Source organism: Miniopterus schreibersii, assembly GCF_964146895.1.
Source record: "Miniopterus schreibersii genome assembly, chromosome: 4".
Classification (NCBI taxonomy): Eukaryota; Metazoa; Chordata; class Mammalia; order Chiroptera; family Miniopteridae; genus Miniopterus; species Miniopterus schreibersii.
The window spans coordinates 76,456,926-76,481,295 of NC_138105.1; the positions used below are offsets into that span (position 1 = coordinate 76,456,926).

The 24,370-nt window shown below is 56.7% G+C and overlaps 2 protein-coding genes across 2 annotated transcripts; both read right to left on the minus strand.

Annotated features, from left to right (window-relative positions):
- Positions 1–7,093: 7,093 nt before the first annotated feature.
- On the minus strand, positions 7,094–11,035 carry REEP4 (receptor accessory protein 4). The gene is made up of 8 exons (XM_081135367.1): positions 10,549–11,035; positions 9,714–9,786; positions 9,259–9,335; positions 9,047–9,167; positions 8,520–8,633; positions 7,968–8,103; positions 7,673–7,827; positions 7,094–7,584 (listed from the first exon to the last, which is right to left on the minus strand). Exons 1-8 carry the CDS (start codon positions 10,578–10,580, stop codon positions 7,519–7,521), a joined length of 774 nt encoding a protein of 257 aa, XP_080991493.1. The 5' UTR covers positions 10,581–11,035; the 3' UTR covers positions 7,094–7,518.
- A 2,453-nt stretch (positions 11,036–13,488) lies between these two features.
- Positions 13,489–21,481, minus strand: LGI3 (leucine rich repeat LGI family member 3). Its single transcript, XM_081135368.1, has 8 exons — positions 21,181–21,481; positions 20,243–20,314; positions 19,819–19,890; positions 19,408–19,479; positions 19,203–19,274; positions 18,378–18,547; positions 18,089–18,253; positions 13,489–16,163 (listed from the first exon to the last, which is right to left on the minus strand). The coding sequence occupies exons 1-8, from the start codon at positions 21,384–21,386 to the stop codon at positions 15,346–15,348; spliced, it is 1,647 nt and encodes a 548-aa protein (XP_080991494.1). The 5' UTR covers positions 21,387–21,481; the 3' UTR covers positions 13,489–15,345.
- Between the last annotated feature and the right edge of the window lie 2,889 nt (positions 21,482–24,370).

Below are 24,370 nucleotides of genomic sequence, written 5' to 3' on the forward strand. Positions count from 1 at the left end.
GGGACGGGGAGACTCCGTGCTGCGCCGCGGGGAGGACCGGGCTGGGGCTAGGGAGCGGTGTCCCCGAAGGGAGAGACGGAGCCGGGCCGGGGGGAACGCGCGCCCCGGGTCGGAGACGGCCGAGTGGGGGAAAGGCCGAGGGGCCGGGGGAGGGGGTCGTGCCTGGAAGGGGGCGCCGATCCTGGAACCCAGAAGGGAGGCACCAGCGAGGGCGCAAAGCGGCGCAGCGCGGCTAATGGAGGGAGAGCGCAGCGGAGAGCGCAGCAGGACCTCTGATCGCCATCGCCAGACGCGCAACTGAGAGTGGGGAAGCTGCTCCGCCGGTTTCCTCCTCCAGCACCCTGCGGGAAACAGGAGCCCGTGATTCGGCGGCCCCGCCTGGGCCTGCCCCCTCCCGGGCCCCGGGGGCTTCCGCCAACGCCCCGGCGATGCCACCGGCTGCGCACGGGGAGAATGAGCCCTTTGTTCCCCCCTCCCCCCGCGGCACCCGGGCGCCTGCCGAGAGAGGCTCCCCGGGGGCAGCGTGCCAGCTTCCCAGCCGCCCCACCCTCCCGTGGGCCCGGCCCCGGAGCCTGGCAGGCGGGCAGCACCCCCACTATAGGTGCCAAGCCCGGGAACTGGAGCAAAGGGCGGGAGGGGCCGGACCAGGCCACTGTGGGGCGGGGTGCCCCCTGGGGTGCTAGGGCAAGCGCTGCGAGGGGGCAGTGCCAGAGCTGGCAGGGGCAGTCGGGTTCTCACGGGTCAGTGATGGGCACTCTGACCCACGCCAGCCGGCCCTGTGCCTGCTGGACCACTTGCTCCTGGTCCTCTCCAGCTCTGGCACATGGGCACACCCCACTGGCAGTGTCTGCCCTGCCTCCTCCTCACCTGGCCAAGCTGCTCTTCACCTTCTGACCCAAGCCCCCTCCCAGGGCCCAATGGCACAGTTTCCTGTGTTCACAGTTCTGGGAGGGCCTAGGCTCTAGTCTGTCCCTGCTCTGAGGACCTCGGTTTCACCAAGTGTCTGGGAGGAGGTGGGACTAGATGAGCTCCACCACCTGCTTCAGCCTCACATTCTGGGGGTCTGCCCTATTCCTGTTCCTAGTGCTTCCAGGCCCAGCACTGGAGAGGAGCCCATGGGAGTGGCTCCTGGGAAGGAACAGAGAGGAGAGGAAATGGGAAAGCAGGGCACCCTCCACCCGAGGAAGCATCCCGGCTCCTCTGCGGGGGTGGTTCCAGAGCACAGACACAAACAGACAGATTCAAACACACACAGACAGATTCAGACACACACAGAAACCCACACGCCCAACGGGCGCTTCCCTTCCCCTCAGGCACCCACCTCCCACCCCCAGTTTCCCCTGCCTCCCTGTGGAAGCCATCCTTGGCCTGCCTTCACCCAGCCCATGACAGAGCAGCAGTATCCCACCCACCCCATCCCATCCAAGGGATGGTTTCTCGGATGCCCAGCTGGGTCCCAGGTCACACCACCATCCCTGGAGAGGGGAACCAGGAAGACCCTGCAGGGAGCCTTCCTTCCTGGAGACTAGAGGGTAGGCAGGGAGTCCTTTCACCAGCTGAGGGGAAGAGGGGAGGGGTCGGGAGTAGGGAGTAGAGGAGGCCAGAAGGGGCTGGCCCCCGGCAGGACTTGGGTCAGGTTGGCGTGGATTCCCTCTGCCCCTTCGCCTCCCCCCCAGAGGCCAGCTCTGTGGCTGGGCAAGCTGGTAGGGGTTGTTTACTTGACTGAGTTATTAACACTCCCTTCCTCCCCAGTTCCCCTGAGGGGTGGCCAGACCAGAGTGTGCCAGGGGCAATGATTGTAGAGGGTCTACTAAGGACTGCAATCCCAAGACCCCAAGCCCCAGCCTCCCACTCCCAAGCTGGCTCCAGGGTGCAAATGGGGGCTGGGGTGTGCCTGTGGTCCCCCATCTGTGTCCTCTGGCAACTGAAGCTTGTGGGAGAGTCTGGGGGGGGGGTAGAGATTCCTGCGGCTTGGGGCCTAGAAGAGGCTGGGCAGGACGGTGGGAGCCTGGGCTGTCTGGGGCCCTAAGGGCCTGCCACTGTCATCCCCAAAGGGGATGGGGACTGTCCCAGGGGAGTAGGAACAAATACCTCCCTCCACCCCACCCACCCCAGTTGCCATGTCTGCTTTGTCAGGTCACAGTCTCTGGATTAGACCAGGACTCTCAGGACAGGCTCCTGAAATGCCCAGGGGGACATGGGGTTGAGGTGAGGGAAGGAGCCCCCTTCCACCTTCACCCAGCTCCCCATCCTGCTCCACAGCCCATGCCACAGGCCCACAGAGCCCTGGTAGCCAGCTCTTCTGTGCCTGAGGACAGAGCAGAGCTGAGGAGACACACAAAAGACACAAACACAGAAGGAAAGCCACACAACACGTGGACACAATGCTGGACTCGTGGACAAAGGCAAGCTGACCAGAACCCCCAGACACTCGTGGGCCCACCCGGCCCCACGGCAACCCCTCACACACTGACACACGCATATAAACGGAGATACACATTCATGCTGACAAGCGCAGCAGCACTCACGAGCCAGTGCCCTCACGTTGTCCCCAGAGCCCCTTACCTGGGCAAGCACAGTGCCCCTCGGGTGGAGCAGCCCCCTGCCCAGGGGAGGGCAGCAGGCGGGGGCGGGGGAAGGAGCCCCGGAGAGTCAGGCCAAGCTGCCACTAATCCGGGCGGGGAGAGGGGGGGCACCCACGTCAGAGCGGGGACTGCCGGGTGGAGGGCATCTGAGGACATCCCCTCCCACACACGCGGCCGTCTGGGCACCTAGCCCTACTTCCCCAGCCCCTCCATCCTTCAGACAGCTGAGGCTGGCCTCCCCCCACCCCACCCCCCACCCTTGTGGCAACGCCTGGGGCGGGGGCATTGGGGGAGGGGAAATACGGGACGAATTCTCCCAGGACCTGGGGGGAGGGGAGGGAAAGGGAAGTGTGGAGATGCTTCTGGAGGCTGAAGGAAGCTCTGCAGCAGATGCCCTCGTCCCCTCTCACCCACCCACCCACATCCCTGACCTAATTCCTCTTCTCAGTTCTTGCCTCCCCACTGTCCCTCCCCCTTCCCCCCAACCTCCCCTCAGGGCAATCTAACGGTAGCAGAGAAAGCCACCTCATTCTGCCCCGGTTCAGGACCTCTGGCCCCCAGGATTTCCTGGGCAGTGGGCATCTGCCTCCTGCCCGCCTTCTGCCCCCTACCCAACTATTGGGCATCCCAGTCCTTGATACTGAGTGGGAAGCAAGGGGCGAGTGCCTGAGTGCTCATCTCTTCAACCCCTCAAGGATGGGGCAGTGCCAGCCAGGACTCCCCAACTCAACTCCTGGGCCAGGGTTGTGTTGAAACAAGGGGCTAAGTAAGCTGCCACCACTGAGAGTAGCAGCTAAAAATACAGCAGTGGGGCAGTGCACATAGAGGCCAGAGTCGGGAAAAGGGGACCAGGACACGGAGGGGCTGCAGGCAGAGAGGGGCTGAGAGGCAGGGAGGCATAGGAGTCACCTGAAAGGTCCAAGGGGTGGTGGAGAGGCGAGGAAGCAGGGAAGGGGAGGGACACCTGTACTGGGGGATCGGAAGCAGTGGAGGAAGCCCTCAGGGTCAGGCAAGGCAGGTGGGGAGGCCCAGGAGTAAGACCAGGGCACAAATCAAACGGGCTGGTACCTAGGCCAAGCAGAGGCGCGTGCTTCCGAGGCGGCTGAACTGGGCTGCTTTACCTTCCCAGCCGGTGGCGAGCACTGAGCCTGGCACATTTGTGCTTCAGGCCAGTAGGAACAGCAGCCCAGCTCTAATGCTGCCTGGGGAGGCAGTGGGCACACTGGTGGATACTGGAAGACTGGGGGTCATGGGCAGGCCAGAGCACAGCCTAACCTTCCCCTAGGGGCCAGGCCAGAGAGGGTGAAGGATGGGCCAGGAACCCCCTGCAGAGAGAGGCAGTGCTGGCAGATGTCTGGTGCTCCTCAGAGGGAACAGGGCAGGCTCTGAGGGAAGTCCAGCCCACACCCAATGCCCCAGTCTCAGGAGCACATGTGTGCTTGGCCAGAAATGCCCCAGAACCTGTAATTCTCTTTACCCCTTCCCTTCTGGCCCCAAGATATCTTGGAACCCACACAACTGCAGCAGCCGTTTGCCAAGCATGTGTCATAGAGATCTGGCATTTTCAAGTTCTGTGATGGGCACCAAGGAGATGCAGGGCAGAGACAAAAGCAAGGCCATCCCTGCCCTCAAGCAGCTTATACTCAGTGCATTTGTTCTTTTACCAGCAGGCCCTGTGCTGAGAACCCATGATGACTAGCAGACTCCGGCGCATTAATGATTACAAGGCATTCCTAGTCCCACCCTGGGGAAGTCAGGGGATTTTCTTGGAGGGGTAGGCACTCAAGCTCTGATGTCAGTGGGCCTTCAAGTACATGATGATGTTTCACTTTGGCTAAACCACTATTTGTTCCTGGCTGGGATAAAAAAGTGGGTAAGATGCCAGTCTGTTCTTTATGAAGTCACAGTGCAGCGGGGGAGAAAATACGATGTGCTCAAGGCAAAATCAGAAGTCAGTACAAGAACAGAGATGGTGTAGTCTGGATGAGCACTCAACTCCAAAGAGGAATGGGGAGTGCCTACTGAGGGTTTCTTGGGGGAGGGGATGTCTGAGTGTGCTTCAAGGGCAAATAGCAATAGGTTAGTGAGTGGTGGGGGAGGAAGAGCATGTCCGGGGAACAGCAAGGAGCCACGTGACAGTCCAGGTTGACAGAGGTGGGGAACACAAAGCAATCTTGGTGTAGGGGAAGACAGCTGGGAAAGGAGAGGAGGGGAGAGCAATGAGCACAGCATTCTGTGCTCAGGACAGGGTGAGCAAACCAGAGATCAGGAGCCTTAGGAGCTCGAGGAGGGGCTGGCAAGTCAGGGAAGGCTTCTCGGAAAAAGCAGGTCTTGACAGAAGGTCATGACAGGCCAGGAAAGAAAGACTGTTTGCAGGGCCAGAGATTCATTCAGCTGGAGCAAAGGCCTGGAGACTGATGCTGGAATGAATGTGATGTGCTCAGGAGACAGAAATAGGAGCAGCATGGCTGAGGGCAGGAGTTGTGGGGCCACCGGGCCAGCAGAGGCTGTGGACTAAGGTGAGGATCATGGACCTGAGATAGCATCACCAATTCACCCCAGGGGCCCAAGTGACTCTGCTGCTCACGATAAGGCCCTATCCTAGGGATGAAGTCAGGTGAAGCCCAGCTCCCAGGAAAACTCCCCCATTCCTCACAACTCCAGGCCTCCCTCCAGCTCCCCTTCTCTTGGAGTTTTGGCTTCATCACATGCTCCTGTGTTGTGTTCTCTCAGTTCAGGGGTGTGGATCCTGCCATTCTGCCTCTACCAAGGTCACTTCTGGGCAGGCTTGCATCAGGAGATGGGACCCCCACCCACAGCAGCACATTCGTGAACGAGCCACTTCACCTCTCTGAGTCTCAGTTTTTCCATCTGTAAAATGAGTATAACCTACTACCTCAGGCTTGCAGGGAGGATTCGAGGAAATCATCTCTGTCAAGTGCCCAGCCCAAGGTCAAGTGCACACCAATGTTCAATACATCCTAGTTTCCTTCTTGCCTCCCAAGCAAGAAACATCTCTTTTACTTTGGTCCTGCACAGTGTGTCAGTACACTGATTCTGGAGCCAGACTGCCTGGTTCAAAGCCCAATTCTGCCACTTACTGGCTGTGTGACCTCAGACAAATTACTTGCCCTCTCATGCCTGGTTTCTCATTTGTAAAATGTAGATTATGTAATAATGGTATGTACCTCATGAGATTGCTGTGAGGATTAAATTAATGTCAGGGGTTTAGAGCAGCACCTGCTGGGGGGGTCCCGTTCCAGGTGCGAGCCATTATTAGACTTTGCATCTCCAGTGTCTGGCAACATGCCTGGTAGCTGGTAGATGCTCAATAAAGATTTTTTTGAATGAATAAATAAAGAGATAAGGCAACAACACGATGGAAGGGAATGCCAAGATAGGAAGTCACTGAACACCAAGATGTGAGGAGCTAACCTCCACCCCCACCCCACCCCACCCCTGCAGATTAAGCGCCTCCCCCAAATAAAACCCGGATAATCCCACACCAAAAATTAATCCACACTGCTCAGGTCAATCCAGGTTACCACCCCACCCCCCTCCCCTCTTCCCACCCAACACTCTCACCCACCTCTTTGCTTAATCAAAAGAGTAAAGGAAAAGCAGGCATGGGAGTGGGAGAGGGGAGCAGCCCTGGGACACTGCAGTGAGACCAGCATCTGGGGCAGGAGAGGGCAGAGCCTGACTGGCTGCCCCAGGATTAGGGTTAGAGGATGGAGTGAAGCCAGCCCAGGCACAGAGCCTGAGTTGCAGGACAACACGGGAGACTCCGTGGACGGGGCAGGCTGAGGACCAATGACCATGAGCAGCAGGGAGGAGCAGCAGGGAGGAGCAGCAGGGAGGGCCATCGGAGGCCAGGCCAGAGTTCTGCATGGTCCCTCCAGCCAACCAGCAGCCAGGCCCGTGCAGGGCACATCTCTGGCCAGCCTCTTTCTGAGCTCCGCCCTCCTTGACCTGGAAACTGGGGGCAGCCCAGACCCTGTCAGCTGCTGCCCTCTTGCGGCCGCTCTACAGAGGTGCAATGCTCTCAATGTTAACTGAGTGTTTACAGAAACTCAGTGCCACTCCGGTGCCTAGAGACCCCCCAGCAGGCCACTGCAGGAAGTCCGGCTCCCCAGGTGTATGCTGTGCACAGCTCCAGCTAATCCCCATGGGAACATCGTGCTGCCCAAGCCTCCTCCATACCTACGCTCCCACTGGTTTCTCTATCTACCCTACAGTTCACCTTCGGGTCAAGGACAAGCCCATCTCCTCATGCAGTCTTCTTAGACTCTGATCTCTCTCAGGGCTAGTCCCCCACTCTCCCATATGTGTTCTCATGGGTCCCCAAGAGCTTTCTGTGACAGCACTTGCCGCATCACAGTTATTTGCCAATGGTTGTCTCCCCCAGAAGTCTGGGCCCCTCTGGCAGTCTGTCCCTTAGCCCTCACCCTAAGCTGTTTAACAATGTGTGCTGTGAGGACTGGGGATACAAACCGGGAGAAGCAGAATACTTTTACATATTTATTTATCAAAACTTGCACAAACCTGACCTCATTCACCAACACAAAACACACAACCAGGACACACACACGAGGCCTTGGAGAAGGCTGTCAAGTACTTTGAAGGACAAGAGGGAATAAACAACTGGGTGGGCTTTGGTTTCATTCGCAGGGGTCTGGGGAAGGCTCTGGTCCCATCCCTGCAAAGGCAGAGGAATGAAAAAGACTATAAATAGAACCCTGGGCCCCGCCAGCTTTGGTACATTTCAGGTCATCCCTGGCACCTGCCCTGGCCCGTAACCAACAGCAGGAGCCAGGAGGGCAGAGCCTGGGCAGCTGGTGCAGGCAGGCCCGATGTGCAGCCAGAGGGCCCCTCCAAACAGCCCCTAGTGCTCTGCAGGGCATGAGGTAAAACTGGGCAGGCTCTGTATTCACTAGCTGCCCATGTCTGAGGGCACAGTCTTCTTCCTTGACCGGACCTTCAGGGAGCGCGAGGTGCCCTGTGGGAGAGAGAGCAGGCATACCATGAGGGGTCCAGGCTGACCTACCACAGCAGCCTGCCTCCCTCTTGCTTTCCTCACCACTGACCTCTCGAACCAGCGGTTTCTTCTTGATCGTGCGCAGGCTCTGGCTGCGGCTCAGAGGCTTCTCTCGGGGCCGGGGTAGCGGCTGGGGCACTGCTTCTGTATCTGACCAACACTCCTCCTCCGTGTCGGTGTCCTGCAGGCCCCCTGCTCTGTACGCTGTGTGAAGAGGGAGGCCGAGGAGGCAAAGTTGGGCATTTATAGTCTGAAGGTCTGGGGCTGAGCCCTGGGGGAAGCCACAGCTTGCATGGAAGAAGCAAGCCCTCTTGGGACATTTCTGAGTCCCTCTGCCCACTCACCAATGGGTGGTCTGTGGCGGGGCATCTGGTCCTCCAAGTAGAGCGGATCCTGGTAGTTGGGGGCACGGGTGTCGGGGATGGAGCGCAGGTCCTGCATGGAGAAGCTGCGCAGCCTTCCAGCCAGCGCACCCTGACTCTGCAAGGAAGGGGGAGCCACTGTATCACCTGAGGGAGGAGGCAGGGCTCCTAACAGGAAAGAGCCTTAGCCAGGGAAGCTGCCCAGGGAAATCAAGGGCTGACCTAAAGATAATCACTGGGGCAAAGGCCTCAGAACTGAGAGCAACTCAGTAACCTTCTAGTCCCAGGTCTTTGTGGCACCAACAGGAAACTAAAGCCCAGAGAGCAGGAGCAGCTGCTCACGGTCAGTGTCAGAGCCAGGGAAGTGTGAACTTCCAGCTCCATGCTCCTGCCAACACCACACCTGTCACCTCTCACCCCTGTTCCCTGCTATGGACAGCTGTCATCTCTGGGCTCACTGACAGAGGGCTGAACTTGCCCAAAAGGCACTGGGAGTGGGAGTGGGGGTCTGACGGAGGCTGGGCCCCAGGGCACCTTGGTGGCAGCCTGCACAGCCGCTGTTGCAGCAATGTTGAGGCCCCGCTTCCCAAAGCTGAGCATCGTTTCGTAGCTGCGCTCCTTGGCTTGCACAATGTAGGTGTCGATCTCCTACGGACCAGGGCACAGAGAACTCAGAGGACAGTCCGAATCACTCTTCCTTTGCAGACCCATAGAAGTCACTGAGTACCACACCTGCCAGCCCACCACCACCCATAGTGAGCTGGCTACCACACCAAGAGCAGGGCTCCCCACCCATCCACCTAGTCCTACACCTCAATGAATAGCCATGCTCCAGCCTCCCCCTCCCATTCCCAAACCAACTTCCAGCTGACTTTTCACTCTCTCAAAAGGCCACTCACATGTGCCCCTGCTAGATTATCCCAGAAGAGGAAGGCTAGGCTCTGTCAAGGTCTCACAGACTAGGATTAGAACCCAGGTGTCCCAGTGTCCTGAACTCTGAGTCAGGGCCCTTTCCCTCACACCTGCCCCTACGCTTACGTCCCTGCCTCCCCCTGGAATACCTTCTCATGGCGGGACAGGGATGGGTGGACAAATTTGCGGTAAAGCAGGCTGGCTCCTTTGGTGTGGGGCGAGAGCAGCCACAGCACGAAGGCCATCTTGATCTCATAGTAGAAAGGGAACCTGTCAGAGCACAGGGAGACAAGGTCAGCCATAGAGCCAGTTTGAGGGTAGACAGCCCCTCCCATGGCCCACAGAGCCCCCGCTCCCATACCAGGAAATAAAGATGTCTGAGAAGGCCTCCACCGCCATGAAGAGTGCAAAGACAATCCAGTACATCATCCACCGGACCTGGAGGTGGGGGAGCAGAGAGGTCAGAGGCCAGTACCTGAGCCTACAGAGCCAACTCCCCTGTCCCAGACAGATCCAGCCCTGAGATGCCAGAGAGCCTGTCCTGCTGCATTCCCCTGGCACCTGGATGGCCCTAGAGAGATGCCTCTGAGAAACTGCCACTCATTCCTGTGCCCAGCCCCAGCGGGCTTCCCCCACAAGTTCCTACAGAGGCACCTCAATGGCTCGCCCTCCATCCACACTCATTCCACTCAGCAGCTGTCAGCCATTTATGCCCCTGGAGGAGAGGGAGGTCAGTTCAGACTCTCCCCACCTCCCTAAATCTACCATACCCCCTCCAAGGCTGTCATCCCGCCCCACCTGAGCCAACACACTCACATATTCACGAATGTTCTTGGTCTTCACAGCCTTATAAGAAGCATAAGCTGGGTACAGCATCCCAAACACCAGCCTGGAAGAGCGGCCGAAAAAGCAGAAGGGGAGTGTGAGGGGCACCATGCCCTGTCCCCCACAGGTGGCCACCTCCCCCACAGGTTCAAGGTGACAGTGCCTACCCTGTTCTTCCCGCTTGGCTTGCACAACCTGCATCTGAGTCAGTGCCCTAGAGGCCACCTCCCCACCCTGCTGTTTACAAACATCCCAAGCCTGTCCAGTCCTGCACTGTGGCCTTTGGGTGCACAGGTACACAAAGCCACTGAACACGGTGGGTGGGAGGCAGGCTACTGAGGTGGTGAGAGCACCTCCCCTCCCATGGACGTGCGATCAGGCCCAGGGCCGCCAGGCCTGACGCTGCCAGGCTGCAGACAGGGATTTCGCGCCAGGTACTGAAGTACTGGAAGGCGATGAGTATGGCACAGTGGGGAGGTGGTGAGTCATGTGACTGCTCAGATGGGAGGCAGGCACCTGGGAACTCCGCTCACAACATGCCACAACACCTGGTGTGTGCCAAGGGGCTTAGGGCCAGCCTGTGGCCTTCCACCCCGCACCCGTCTGCGGGGGTGTGAGCGCAGGAGGGGTCGCCATCAGCCAAGGAGGCTTTGGGGGCTGGGGCGACGAGCCCGCGGGGCCCGGTGCCGCGTGCGGGCCGCGGATCCGTTACCCACTGCGGTGAGTGCTGGGGGTGACGGAGCTCAGGAGGACCCCTTTCCCACCAGACATTCCCAGGGTTCACCCCGGGGGCGGGGAGAGGGGGTGTGCGAGCGGCCATACTCACACCACCAGGCGACAGATCATCCAGGACACCATCCTGCAGCCTCGGAGGCGCGGGGAGCCCCGGGCCTGGAACGGGGGCGATCAGCGGAGGGGCGGGAACGGGACGAGCGCTCGCACGGCCGCTTGGCGGCGGCGGAGCCCGCAGCTGCCCCGCTGCTCAGGGCGAGACCGGCCGGCTGGGCCGAGGAGGCCGGGCACCGGGCGGCCGACGTGGAGCCAGCGCGGGAGGCGCGCTCTTCCGCGAGGCCGCGCCGCCCCGGCAGTTGAGGCCACGACGCGCACGTCCGACGGGAGCACCGGGAGTTCGGCGCTCGCCGCCGCGGGTCTCGGGCCGCAGGGGGCGGGGGGTGGCCTTCGCTCGCGCGACTCCCCGGGTCCCGGCAGCAGGCGGCCGGCGGCAGCCTCGGGGCGGGGTTTACCGCTCACTTGAAAGTTGCAGGGAACTGGGATCTGCCCAACCCCGCGCCTCCCGCGCGCGGCGCAGGCGCAGTGCGGCCCGCAGGGGGCGGGGCGAGGCCGGGCGGGGCGCAGCCCGCGCCTTAAAGGGCAGCGGTCCTCCGACCTCCGTGCAGGTGGGGCCCCTTGGTTGGAAAGATTAGGGGATGGCCAGCGACGACGAAGTGGTGGGGCGGTTAGGGTGAGGTGGAGGAAGCGAAGGAGATTCGGACTCCAGAGGTTACGGGGCTGGCTCCTCCCCGGCTTCCCCCGTTGCCTCGTTTTCCCGTCTGTGAAATGGGCGCGGGCACGAGATGGGTGGAGGTGCACCCTTCGAGGCTCGGGCGCAAGCTGGAAGGACGCTTGGCGAGCCCCAGCAGATCCGGGTCTTACTTCGCTGGGTCCAGAGCTCAGGATGGGGAAAGCGGGAGGAGATGGGGAGAGGGAACCTGGGGCACTCATCGCCCCCATCCTCCTACCCCGGGAGGGCGGGCTTCAGGAGCCAACTTCGGTCTGGGTCCCTTGCCAGAGCCCACAGCGCTGGGCAGGCTGACAGGAGGATTTGAGAGGTTCTGGGCAAAGCCCCCAGCCGCCGTGCCTTCCTCACCAGAAGTTTGAAATTCCACCTATTCCTCTGAGCCAAGAACACAAATATCCCTGAGAGCTTAATAATATCACCATTTGCCATTCTGTAGTGCATTTTTGTGTGCAGGGTCTTGATGTTTACAAAGATCCTTTAAAAAAAAAAAAATTAGGAAATACTCTCAGGGATGAAAAGTTACTTGCCCAGCGTCATCTGGTGGCAGGTGGACCAATGCTTGGCTGGATCAGTCATCTACAGGTGGCTTTGAGAGGGAACGGGGAATGAAGAAGCTCCTCTGGGAGGCAGGTGTATACCTGGAAGAAGGCGAAAGGCTCCAAAGAGAAGGCAAACTCTGCTGCTTCTACAAGTTTCCACATGGGGTTGCATTCTGTGTCCCTCTCCTGCTTAGTGCCTCCTTCCCCCCTCTGGAAATGGATAGCACAGCATCCTCCCACACCCTGCAGCCTCCCCTCTGCCTCGCAGGGCTGAGGTGAGGATGACAGCAGAGCTGTGGGGGTGGGAAACAGGCAGTTATTACTTTTTATTAGAGCCACATTTAACGCCCACCACCCCCTTGGAAGGATGAAATAGGTAATGATGGGGGCCAGGGAAAGTAGGCTACTTGGGAATAGATAAATAAAAACATATTGTGATTATACTTAATTATTATCATCATTTTTATAGGTGTTGCTGGGTGTGAGAGCTAACAGTGAAACTGGCCCACAGGAGAAGCTCCCCTGAGGCCCTACTGCCTCTCCTCGCCTAACCACCCCCTCACCCCGGGCCTAGCTCCCATTCTGCTTTGGAAGAATAAGAAATGCCAAGGTCTGGTATCCAACCATCCATCTCTAGGCAGAGTCCTTGGAGAAGAAAGATGTGACTGACTCAGTAGGGGACCAGCTCAGGAGGAGCAGGGTGGGGGTGGGGGTTTGCATAAATGTCTATGCTTTGGGAGGTAAGGATGCCTGGGCTGACTGCACACGTGAATCTCGGGTTCTCTGGTACCTGCTGAGGAACAGCTTTCTCCCACCAGCTGTCTTCCAGAGTCACCATGTGACCCCAGCATCACAGGCTTCTCTCTACCCTCCTTTGCTGGGGAAGAGCTCCTCTGTGCCCACTCTAAGCCCTGCCAGCTGGGACGGTCTCTCACAGGGAGACTCCTGATCCTGATGACTGTGCTTGGGAAATCTAAGGCACAAGATGTGAGAAGTCTGCTGCTGAGAGCAGGGCTCAGCATGGAGGGGCATGAGGCTGGCGGCTGGGGGGGTGTCACCCTCCTCAGCTTTGGCGGAGCGAGTGGACTCTGCGTCTCATGGCCTTTGGTCCTGAGCTGTTGACACAGCCATCCAGTTACACTGAGTTGCTAAGCAGCTCTCTGGACACACAGATGACTCCAAGGGCAGGTGCAGAGAGCGGGGAAAAAAGTGTCTCCATCTTTGGGAGGAATCTTGGGGGAGTCAGGAGGAACAACAGTCAGGGTGATGTTTATCTTTCTACTGAGCAACAGAGTGCCAATGGGTCTTGGAGACTCAGTGCACTCTGCCTGGCAACCTGACCCTGGCACAACATGAGGGCCCATTCCCCATATGAAAAATCAGAACAAGCATTCCCTGGACAGTGTGGCTGGGGGACCTGAGGGGTCTCTGCTAAGCCAAAAGCCCATGAATGTGGTTTGAGGAGATGGAAACCCATACATATCACCTATGAGATTCCCCATTGTTAAGAGTGGTCAGGGGTAGGGTTGGCTGGGCAACTGAGGCTACAGGTAAGATGTAGGGCACAGGGGCCTTGAGACCAAGGATGTGAGTTCTCCCCAAAAGGCATGCTTCTCCTCTAACACAAAGCAGCCTTCTCTGAGCCACCTGTGTCTCATACAGTCCTACAGACCAATAAAAATCATACTTCTATGGCACACACACTCTTCGAAGGGCCTTGCATATATTAATAGACTATATATTGAATACATTTAAATTTCACACTAACCCTGTCAGGTAGGTATCATGACTATTCACATTTTACAGATAAGGAAACAGATACAAATAGGCTAAGTAACGTGGTTGAGGCACCCAGCTTGCTTGAAATCTCACACCGAAGGCAGATGGTGGCAGTGATGGCAGACATTTGTCCAGCAGAGGGGGTGGGGAGGAGAAGGACCACTGAGCTTGTCTTTGGCAATGTTGACTGGAATTGACCTGACAGAGGGGCAGACAATGACCCCAATACTGTGATCTCCAGGAAGGAACACTTGGGCCATGAGTCAGCCCCAGGTGGTGGAGACTAGTCACACTCACCCAGCACCAGAGCGTCATCATCATGAACTCCCAACCTCAACACCTGCAGACCTTAGGGGTGCCCACTCACCCCTCAGAGGGAAGGGAGCTGGGAGGAGTGGGGTCTGAAAGCTGACACTGGCCCCCTGCCAGCAGGAGGGACAGACAACATTCTATGTTCTTAATGAAACAGCTGCTGCTCACCGTTGCCACTGGACACCTGAGAGTTGGCAATGGGGTGGGAACTTTTTATTTGAAGCAAGTAAATTATAGCATTGCCCCCAAGTGCCCCCCAACCCCCACATCCTGCCACCAGAAGCCCCTCACACAGCCTGGGCATAGGGAAAAGCCGCCCTTCCCCATGCCTTCTCCACTCGCCTTGTACCTCACAGCTGTCTATCCCCAGCACACAGCAGAGGGCAGCAGCAGATTGGCTCCCAGGTCACTCCACAGGCCCTGCCATCAAACCTCTACCACTCAGTTTGCCCTGAAAGGCAGTGCCCCTGGGGTGTGCATCTGTGGACTGGAAGGATGCCAGAGCCCCCAGGGTGCTCTCCAGCCTGGCTCTACTCCTGGAACCCGCCCAGATGATGCAAGTGTTTGCAGGGTCCCTGGCCTGGCCAGCTCTTGGAACTAGCAAAAGGAGCTAGTACGGCGCAGGGTCCACATCCCAAAGGAGGAACTGGACCGGGGGCAGGGCAGGGCTCCGAGGCTGGGGCAGCCACGGGAAAGAAAAGCAGGAAGGCTTTCGTCTGGGTAATCTGCTGTCCATGGTGACAGACTCAGAGAAGAAAGCTCCAGTGAGAAAAGAGCCAGTACTGGGAGGGAAGAAGTCATGGTCTGCTAGGGCTATTGTTATTGCTTTGGGCAAAGGAACTTTGCCCCCAGGAGTTCAAGCTGATGCCCAGAGGGGCACCACCATTACCACCCTTATCAGCTGCAGGGTGGACACCAGGGATGAGCAGAGGAGGACAGAACTGTGTGCCCTCTCCAAAAAGAGAGGCAAGGTAATGGAGATGGGCCCCATTTGGCAGCATTGAGTCTGCACATGTGCACAGGAAAATAGGGATGTGGACAGGTGTGTGTACATGCAGGAGGAGCGGACGGTAGGTGAATGTACCCACAGTAGGAAGGATGTGGTTGTGGCTGCAATGTGGGGCACGAGCAGGTTAAACAGACACCTGGAGCACCAACAGGAGAGACCAGAGGGTCAGAAGCTCAAGACCCTCCCTCCCAGCACTCCTTCCCCTCCTCAGGCCAGAGCTTGTGGAAGGCAACAGATCGAAGGGGCCTACAGGTGGGGTGGGGGTCCAAGGGTATCCACAGATGGGAGGGCCTTGGGCACTGGGTTGCCTGGTGCATAAAAGAGTTCTCATGCTGATTTCAACTATGATGAGTGGCTCCAGGGGCCAGTCCACGAGGTGCCCATGCTTACCAGGAGTGTGTGTACATGCACGCTGCTCGCACAGAGGCTCCCCTCAGCCTCCAATCCAGAGGCCTTGGCACCCGTCTAGGCACTGAGATCCACCACTACGTGTCGGTACACAAGCGTCTGCCCCTTAAAGCTGGGGGCCAGGAGCAGCTGGGCGTCCCCAGCAGGCATGTAGCAGAAGGCTCGAGGGGCCTGCACAGCCAGCTCCTGGAATCGCACAAACTTCTGCCGCCCCTCATCCCACTGGTAAATCTGGGTGAAGGAGAAGTCACTGCCCAGAGCCAGGTAGCGGCGGCCACCCACAAGAAAGGGCTGCAACGCCATGGAGCCCCGGGAGGGCAGGGCCTGTACCTCCGAGAAGCGGGTGCCCTCCCAGCGCAGGATCTTGGAGTCCCCTATGTATCGGCTGAGGCACAGGTAGCTGTCGCGTCCAGCCCGGAAGTGTTTCACAGCCTGGGCATCAGGCACCTGAGTCACTTCACCCTGGGCCACAAACTGCTTCTGGGTGCGACTCCACTGATAGATGACAGGTGCCTGGGAGCTACTCGACACAATCAGCCGAGGCTTGCCCTCGCCATCCACAAACTCCAGGTCGGTATCACGGTGCCATGCGTGCAAGGCCTGGTGGGAGTAGAAGCCATTCTGGTGCCAGCGGTAGAGGCTGGTGGCACCCGCCTTGGAGCTGTCAGCCACAGCGAAGTACCAGTCACCGTCTATGCGAAAGGCCTCCAGGTCATTGGGCTTGCGCACACGCTGGGGGTCGATGTCCTGCAGTTTGGTGAAGCGTGTGGTGTTGGGGTCCCAGTGGTAAATGTAAGAACCACCAAACAGCTGGGCCACCACCACATACAGCTGACTGTCCACCACCATGGGCTTGCAGTGCACGGCTGAGGGGGCTGCGGGAAGCAGGGGAGCAGCGTCAGGCAACACAGGTAGCTTCGTGCCCTGGCCCAGCCTTGGAAAAGAGGGTCAGTCTGCCCTGACCCTGGGCCGGAGCCAAGTCCCTCTGTTACAGTAGTCCCTCCCCACTGACATTCCTCAAATTGCTTCACAGCTAATAATTAGCCTCAGCATCACCCTCCATCCGCCCTTGCCCCAGGGCTCAAATATACACTAACACCGAACACGAAATAGGTGCCCTTAGATATTGATGGACTCTTTACCATAGCGTCAATAATTAAATTTATATTGTGTGCAGTCACTGTGCTAAGTATGAACACATTGCCCCAGTATTGCCCCAGTTAATCACTCTGAAATGCACCCAATTATTTTGCCATTTCACACAGAAAGAAACTGAGGCTCACATTCTAAGTGACTTGCCCAAAGCTACCTACTGGCAAGTGGCCAGGCAGGGGAAGGAGAGAGAGTTTGAGCTAGTCCATAGCTGGGTGCAAAATGATAGCTTGATTTCTGGAGAGTTGTGTATGAAAACACATTCTCCCAAGAGCTCCCACTTTTGAAAGGCTTTTATGTATGACAACAAATGTACTTGTCCTCAACTAGATTGATTTCACCCCTTCCCAGGCACCCAAGCATATGGGGCCACACTCCTCACCTGTCCTGATGTTTCCAGTCATCACTTTCACGCACCTTCTCCCCAAGGGAAGCTTGTGCTGAGCCTGAGTCTCTGAGTCCTTCTTGCACTCTTAGTCTGCCAGCCCAGTTCCTAATGACTGCCAAGCTCCAGATCACCCAGCTCCTGAGCCACTGCAGCTCAGACTCTCCTTGCCCGGACACCCTCAAGCACCTCAAACTCCAGCTGGCCAAAACTGAGTTCCACATCTACCCCCTAACCTGTTCCTCCTTTCCTCCTCTGTTCTTGATGTCCATTTGTGGCTCCATCTAGTTACTTCCACCAGAAACCTGGGAGCCATCCCCCAAACCTCCCTGTCCCTCCCTCATCCACAGCTGATCAGTTCCCAAGTTCAGTCAACCCTTCCTTCTGCTTTCTAGTACAGTTTGTGTAATATTGGTGTTATTTCTTCCTTAAGTGTTTGTTAGGGAAACCATCTGAATCTTGTATTGGGGGAAGGTTTTTTTATAATTACTTCAAGTTCTTTCATAGATATAGGGTGATTTACATTTTCTGTTTCCTCTTGTGTCAGTTCAATCCCCTTTTCTAAATATAACTCTCCATCCCACCGATGCTGCCTCAGTCCAGGCTCCAGCTAACCCCCTACTGGTCTGCCCACATGTCTTGCTCCATGCTTAGCCATTCTCCACAATGCTCACAGAGGGAGTGGTCTAAAATATAGATTGGATTGGCTCACACACTTTCTCAAAGCTTGTCAATGACCTTGTCCTCATCTCTCTTGGGCCTGCAACTGTCCACCTTGAACCTTATGCTGTAGTCATATAAGTTGCTTATATAAGCCTGCATTCACACAATAAGCTGTTGCACACCTTCTTGACTTTGCTCATGCTGTTCTTTCTGCCAAATCATCCTTCCTACATTTTTTTCTCCTAGCTAAGTCTCCCTCAGGGTTCTAGACTCAGCTTAAACTCACTATCTCCTCTTTTTTAGTTCACTGGCACCACCCAGATACTTAAGTCAGAAACCTGGTCATCACCTTTGATTCCTTCCTCTCCCTCATCCTTCAAGACTCACTGTAGGCATCCCTTCCACCAGGAAGCATTACTTGATTGCCCAGGGCAAGCCTCTCTTTTGTATTCCCAATGCATCGTGTCCATATTTCCCTCTTAGCACCAACCTACCATATGGATGTTATTTGTGTAACTCAATGGAGAAGAACAATAGAAACCACCCCTCCCCCCCAGCTCTCCCTAGCTGGGGCCAGAACAGCGAGGTTGGGCACAGTACCTGGGATTCTATCATAATCTCGAAGCTGCCGTTCAACATAGTCCCACTTGAGGATAGTGCAAGCGCTGGCACCTGGCTGGGCCAGAGCCACATAGAGGTCGCTGGAGTAAAGGAAGGGTTCAGCTGATACCGCTGGAAAGGACAGGGTCTGGTACAGCACAAAATCTGCAGGGATTGGTGAGGGGAGAAGAGTAAGAGTTTGTTGAGTGGTAAGGGTTGCTTAGCAAGCAAGGGAAGGGGCTAGGGAGTTAGCTCCCAGCCTGAGGTCCAAGGCAGGGGCACCTCCTACCTGTGGTGATGCAATCGAACTCCCGCAGTGGCAAATCCTGCACCTTGTGCTCTTGGAAGCGGGGCGGGCTGGCGCAATAGATGGGGGCCACCGTGGTGTTGGTGTGTGCCAGCCACTCCACCAGCCACTTCACCTTGCAGTCACAGTTGAGCGAGTTTCCCCGCAGATCCCTGATCATGAGGGTGATGGAGGGGACAGAGAGAGAGGCAGGCTTTCAGCTGTTCAGCCCACCCAGGACCTCAAGGTTTCAGAAGTAGATATTTTCAAGGCTGCTGCTGGTTGCTCATGTGGCATCTTTGTGCCCATTAGAAAAAGGTTCCCCTTGGGGTGGATGCAGCCCTGTGGACACATGCTTGGCCATCTGAGTGGAGGCTGAGTTCAGCCCCTATTGCCTCCTTAACCAGGTGCCTTTAGCAGTGTATAACCTGCTCAACTCTGTGTTGCAGCCCGTTTCTTCTCACCCTTCCACAATCCAGGGCTTTCAGACTCTTGTATAAATACTGATCAATGAATGTGACTTGCTATCAGACTTTAATGTAGATTCAAATCAAACATAGATTTAGAAAGCACATGTTTGAAAAACATACACATATTGTCTCATGTGCATTTTAAGAGGGCCTATAGATGCCTGAGGAACCCCAACTTAGAAGGCTACCAACCTATATTTAATTTTACTTAGCCTTCTTAGAGCCACCACCCCCTCCAAACCAAGCCCTCTTAGCCTCTCAAGACTTTATGATCTTCTCAATCCTGGCTCCCACACCACTCCCTCCAGGAATGCTCCCCTCTGTGGCACTGTCAAAAGACCTTGGACTCAGGCCTTACAAGTCACTCAGGATGTCCAGGGGCCGAAAGATGTCTCTAGGCAGTGTCTGCAGGTTATTGTTGGCCAGCGAGCTGCAAGAGAGACATATGGGTCACCTGAAGATTGTGACCAAGGCCAAAGGCCACAAGAGACAGAGATGGGAGTAGGTGGGGATTCGGTGGGGCTTTGATCCAATGAGTCAGTGTATGTGTGGGATGTACTCACAGGTGTGTTAAAGACTTGAGTCCTCGGAAAGTAAACTTGGATAGTGCCCAGATGTCATTGTTCTCAATGAAGCTGGAGGAAATGAGAATTGTCTCAGCCACCACTCCAGATCCCAAGACCCCCTTCCCCCACCTGTTTCCCTACACCATGCCTAGAGTCCAGCCCATGGCCCTCAGACAGGCTTTTATTCCAAATGTGGTGACACTAAGCCCGTGGTGACAGGGCATCCAGGCAGGATGGTTTAGGCAGAGGGATGGATGAAATGACCTCTCCTCTGCTCAGGTCCTGCAGTCACAGGATTCAAGGGCTCTCACCTCCCCCAGACTTCCTCATTCAACCTCCCCTCTCAGCCCACCCAAGCCCTCCTCCTTCCTCCCTTCGACTTTCCATTTCCCTTTCCTTCCCACACACAGGTACTGCAGGTGTGACAGTCCTGTGAAGGCGCTGTCTCCGATCAGCGTAAACTTGTTGGAGTTGAGTAACCTGGAGAGACAAAGGCAGAATTAGAGTTTCCAAGGGTGTGCCTGCTGCCTCACCCTTGGGCTTCAAGGCCTGACTGCCCAGCCTCCTACCCTCGGGACCTCAGCAGAGAACCCCAGAGCAGCCTGGGTAGCAAGACCAGGCAGGAGCTGTTCTGGTCCCAGAAACTCCCAGGGTCCCTGTTTGCTCCCAGGGTATAAACAGTCCGGACAGATCTTTCCTGGCAAGCTGGGTCTACCCCATGGCATCTCTGCTTTGTGTTCCACTCTCACCCGGGGCTTCCAATGTAAACAACCTCCCCTTCCACTGCCCCTGCCCAGGCCACCACCCGCCTTCCACAAGGCCCTTTCCATACAGGAACTGCAGCAGTGGCAGGTGGGAAAATGCTCCATCCTGGATCTCCGAGAAGGCAGCGTTCACCAGCGTCCTGCAGGGGACACCGAAGTCAGTACTGTGAGGAGTATGTAGGGACTGAGCCAGGTGGACAGCACAATGGCTTCTGGATGCACTCACCCTGTAAACTCCCAGGTCACCAACCTGGCCCTCACCTGAGGTTGTCTTCTCCTTCTCGTCACTGCCTGCCTCATCGTTACCTCCCCTACTGCCTCCCTGAGCACCAATGGCCCCAGGTTCAGCTTCCCACTCAGCCAAAAGAAGTTTCCATTAGCCACACTTTCATGATCCTTCAAACACCCACAGTGTGCTGGGTGCTGTGGAGGGATGGGGCCTTGGGATGGGGGTAGGGATTAGCATCCTGCTCTCAAGGACCACACAGCCTGTCTGGTCCCAGAGGCCACTGCTGCATGTGACAGGCCGGCTGGCTGTGTGCAGAGTGGCTGGTGAGACCAATGGCAGGCATCTGCCCCTTGCCAGTGTGGATGTATCTCACTCCCACCCCTCCCCATGCTGCCTCCTTCCCTCCCCCCACTAGAAGCCTTTCTGCCCTTGATGTGACATCACAGGCAGGGGCCCACATGCTGGGGTAAGCAACCCCCCTCCCTCCAAGTCCAGAGCCCTGCACACAGTAGGTCTCATTGATGCTGCTGGTGGTGATGATTCATTCTTGGCCCCGAAGTCCTGTTCTCCCCAGCCATGGCTGCTGAGCCTGCATGACTGCAAAACTCCCTGCCTGGCTGATACCTTGAGTCTTCAGTCCTGAGGTTACCCTGGAGTCCTCCTGGTCCCCATATTCCTTAGAAGGGGAATGGGGTTCTCCCCATCAACTCCCAGAGTGGTCCTTGCCTTCCTCCCCCTCTTGGCTCTCCACCCCCTGGACCAGGGCTGGGCACTCACAGAGAGATGACCTCGGCGGGCAGGTTCCTGGGCACTGCCTTAGAGTCCACGCAGAAGGCCGTGTCCCTGGTGCAAGAGCAGCTGGGCGGACAGGGAGGCGTTTTGGGGGGCCTCTTGGCACTGACTTGCAGCATCAGGCAGAATCCGAGCGCAGACAGCGCCAGCAACCTGAGCCCAGAGCCCCGCCTGAGCCGCAGCCCCGCCATGCTGCCTGCAAGCTCTGCCTCCGCCCCGGCTGCCCGGCCGCCCCACCGCTCGGTCACCCTGCGGGCTGGCACCGCCCGGCCACCGCAGCCGCTGCCGCTGCCGCAGCGAGGGGCCCCGCAGCCCACGGTGAGCCGACTCCTCCAGCCCCGGCGCGGGCGGCGGTTCCCCCCCCGCTCGCTCCCGAGCCGACTCGGGTGGATGCGCGGGGAGCGGAGCCGAAGGCCGACCAGCTGGGCCCGCCGGCCGCGGACTGCGGAGGCGGCGGGGGCGCGCAGGGCGGAGGGGGAGCCCCCGGCTGGGAGTAGCCGGAGCCGGGAGTGGTTGCGGCCCTGGCTGCTTTGCGCTTCATGCCCTCCTGGCGATCTCTGCGCCATCTGCCTGTGTGTCTGGTCCCCACAGCGTCAGCGCGCGAGTGCATGTGCCCGAGGGGCGCCTGGGCATCCTAGGATGGCATGACCGCGTGCATGTGTGCACACCTGTCTCTGCAAGCACTGCACAGATCCCCTTGTGAGGCATTACCGCATAGGGAACCCTTGCCACCTGTGTCCCCGTGTGTATGTCTGGGCCCTGGGGGAACACATCCTCTCCGCAGACTCACGGGCATGTCATAGGTGACAGGTGTGTGTCTGTGTTCACATGTGCTTCTGCGGCTCATGAACAGAATGCGCCTTTGTGCCTGCGTGAGCTGAAAGGGGAATGTCGTCACTGGGGCTGGAGTGGGAATGTGAGGAATTCTGGAACATTTCTCACGAAACAACCACAGCCTGTTGGAGCTGGGAAGAGTCTTGGAAGTTTTCCAGTCCAGACCTTTGTTTAACAAATGAGGAAACTGAGGCCCCAACCAAGAGGAAAGTAGCCAAGCTTGCTATCACACCTACTGTGTGTTGTGTACTCTACTTACTCAATCCTCTCCACCTTTTGAGATAGATGATATTAATCCCTTTTAACAGATAAAGAGAGTGAGGCCCATAGTACCAGAAAAAGAGAGTGACCGAGCAGGGGTTTAAGCCCGTTCTGCCCAGCTCCAAAATTCACTGTCATTCTTCCATATCAGGTGTGGTCCAGGTATCAGCCCAACGGTCCTTGAGAAGCTTCCAGGGATTGTTTGAGGTAAAAACAATTTTCCTATCAACGTTACAACATTACTTGCTCTTTTCACTTTCGTGCTCTCCCAGAGTGCCCTGGAATTTTCCAGAGGCTACATGTGTATCTTCTATTAAGGCAGATATAAAAGAAATTTGTAAAAATGTAAAACAATGATACTCTTCTCTCTATATATATATTTTGCTTTGTAAAATAGTTAGTTTCCTTTAAAAATTTTTGTTATTTATGTTATAACATATAATGGATTTATTATTGCTATTTTAATTTAAGTCATTAATAAATATTTAAAAATTTCTCTGTAAATTTCTATATGGTAAATATAAATACATATAACTAACCCACATACACAAAAGCTCTTTGGGATCAGAGTGTTAAGGGACCCTGAAGCCAAAAAGTTTGAGAACTGCTGCTCTATACCATGTTACCACTCAGTGGTGTGTGTATGTGGTGAGGGTGAGGGTGACTGTCCTAAGTGCTCCCAGGTACAGGACAAGGGGAGCCTGGAAGTCAGGTGGCTGGGCTCACAGTCTTGTGCTTTTTCCACATCAGTCCAGGAAACCCAGATCACTGGGTTTAAGGTTCTTCCCCAGCTGTCCCCAGCTTCTGCCAGCAGGGCATTCTCTGGTCTGCGTTTAAGTTCAAGCAAGGGATGCCCTTGCCCTTTGATGCCCACTTGCCACTGTTTGTCCAGCTGCCTGTCCTGCCTTCCCCATGACAACTTGTGGGAAAACAAGCAATGGGGGTGGGGAGGGTGGCTGGGGCAGCTGGGCAACCACCCCTGCTCGTCCCTGGCACGGCTCTGCCCAGGACACAAAGAGCAGAGTGAATCCTGTTCCGCCCTTGCAGCTGAGCGGCTGGAAGGATGAAAAAGGGAGACACACACAGAAAGAGTGGCTACCACGGGGCTTTCCACTATCACGATTCTTGGAGCCTTTAACCCAGAGACAGACAGAAAGGGGGAGGTTGGGTCCTACCCTTATCTAGTGAGAAGAGGTACTCTGGGAGGTTAAGATAATGATAATTTTGAAGATTGGATTTTCACATCACAATATCATTGTAACCTCACAACAGCTTGGAGAGGGGGACAGGACAGGCTGTACTAGTCCCATTTCACAGATGAACACTCTAAAGCCTAGAAAGGCAGACTGCCTCATTCAGCATCTGAGAGCTGGTCAGTAAGGCACTGAAACCTTCACATACTGAAGGAATGAACTATTGACCTCTTGCCAGGAACCCCCTCATGTTTGATGACGACAGTCGTCATTGACTGTTGTCTGCGTGCATGCTCCTTGCCCTGTGGCAAGGACAAAGAAGCTTTGGAAACGCTGGATCCCAGGGCTGGTCACCTGGCTGGCAGCCAGTCTGGGAAGATAAAAGCACCCATATAGCTGATGAAAACAACAGTGCGTGCTAAGTGGCAGGTGAACATGCAGCAGGGAGGCTGGAAGATTCTGGAGAAGGAATGGGACAGCATGGGCTGGGGCCGAGAGGTCATAGAGTGGGTGCCATTGGTTCTTGTTTGGCCTTTTAAGGTGGGTGGTGTTCAGAGAGCTGGAGAGGCATTGAGGGTGAGCTTTCCAGGAGGGAGAAATGGACTAGATAAAGGCCAAGAGATGAGAAGGCCGCAGCAGAGGGCTGTGTGTGGGGGGGGGGGACACAGCTATGCATGCCCAGCTAAAGGTCCCTCCCTCCTTCCTTCTCCAAGGTTCCCAAGACCTCTACCAAGTTGATGCCAGCATCTGAACTTTCCTCATGAAACTGGAGGGCACCTTTCCTTCCCAACCTCCAAACAGGCAAAAACGAGTAACAAAAAGAAAGAAAAAGCTGTAGAGCTTAGGAAAACTACAGCCTAAGGGCAGCCTGCAGGGAAGACTGAGAT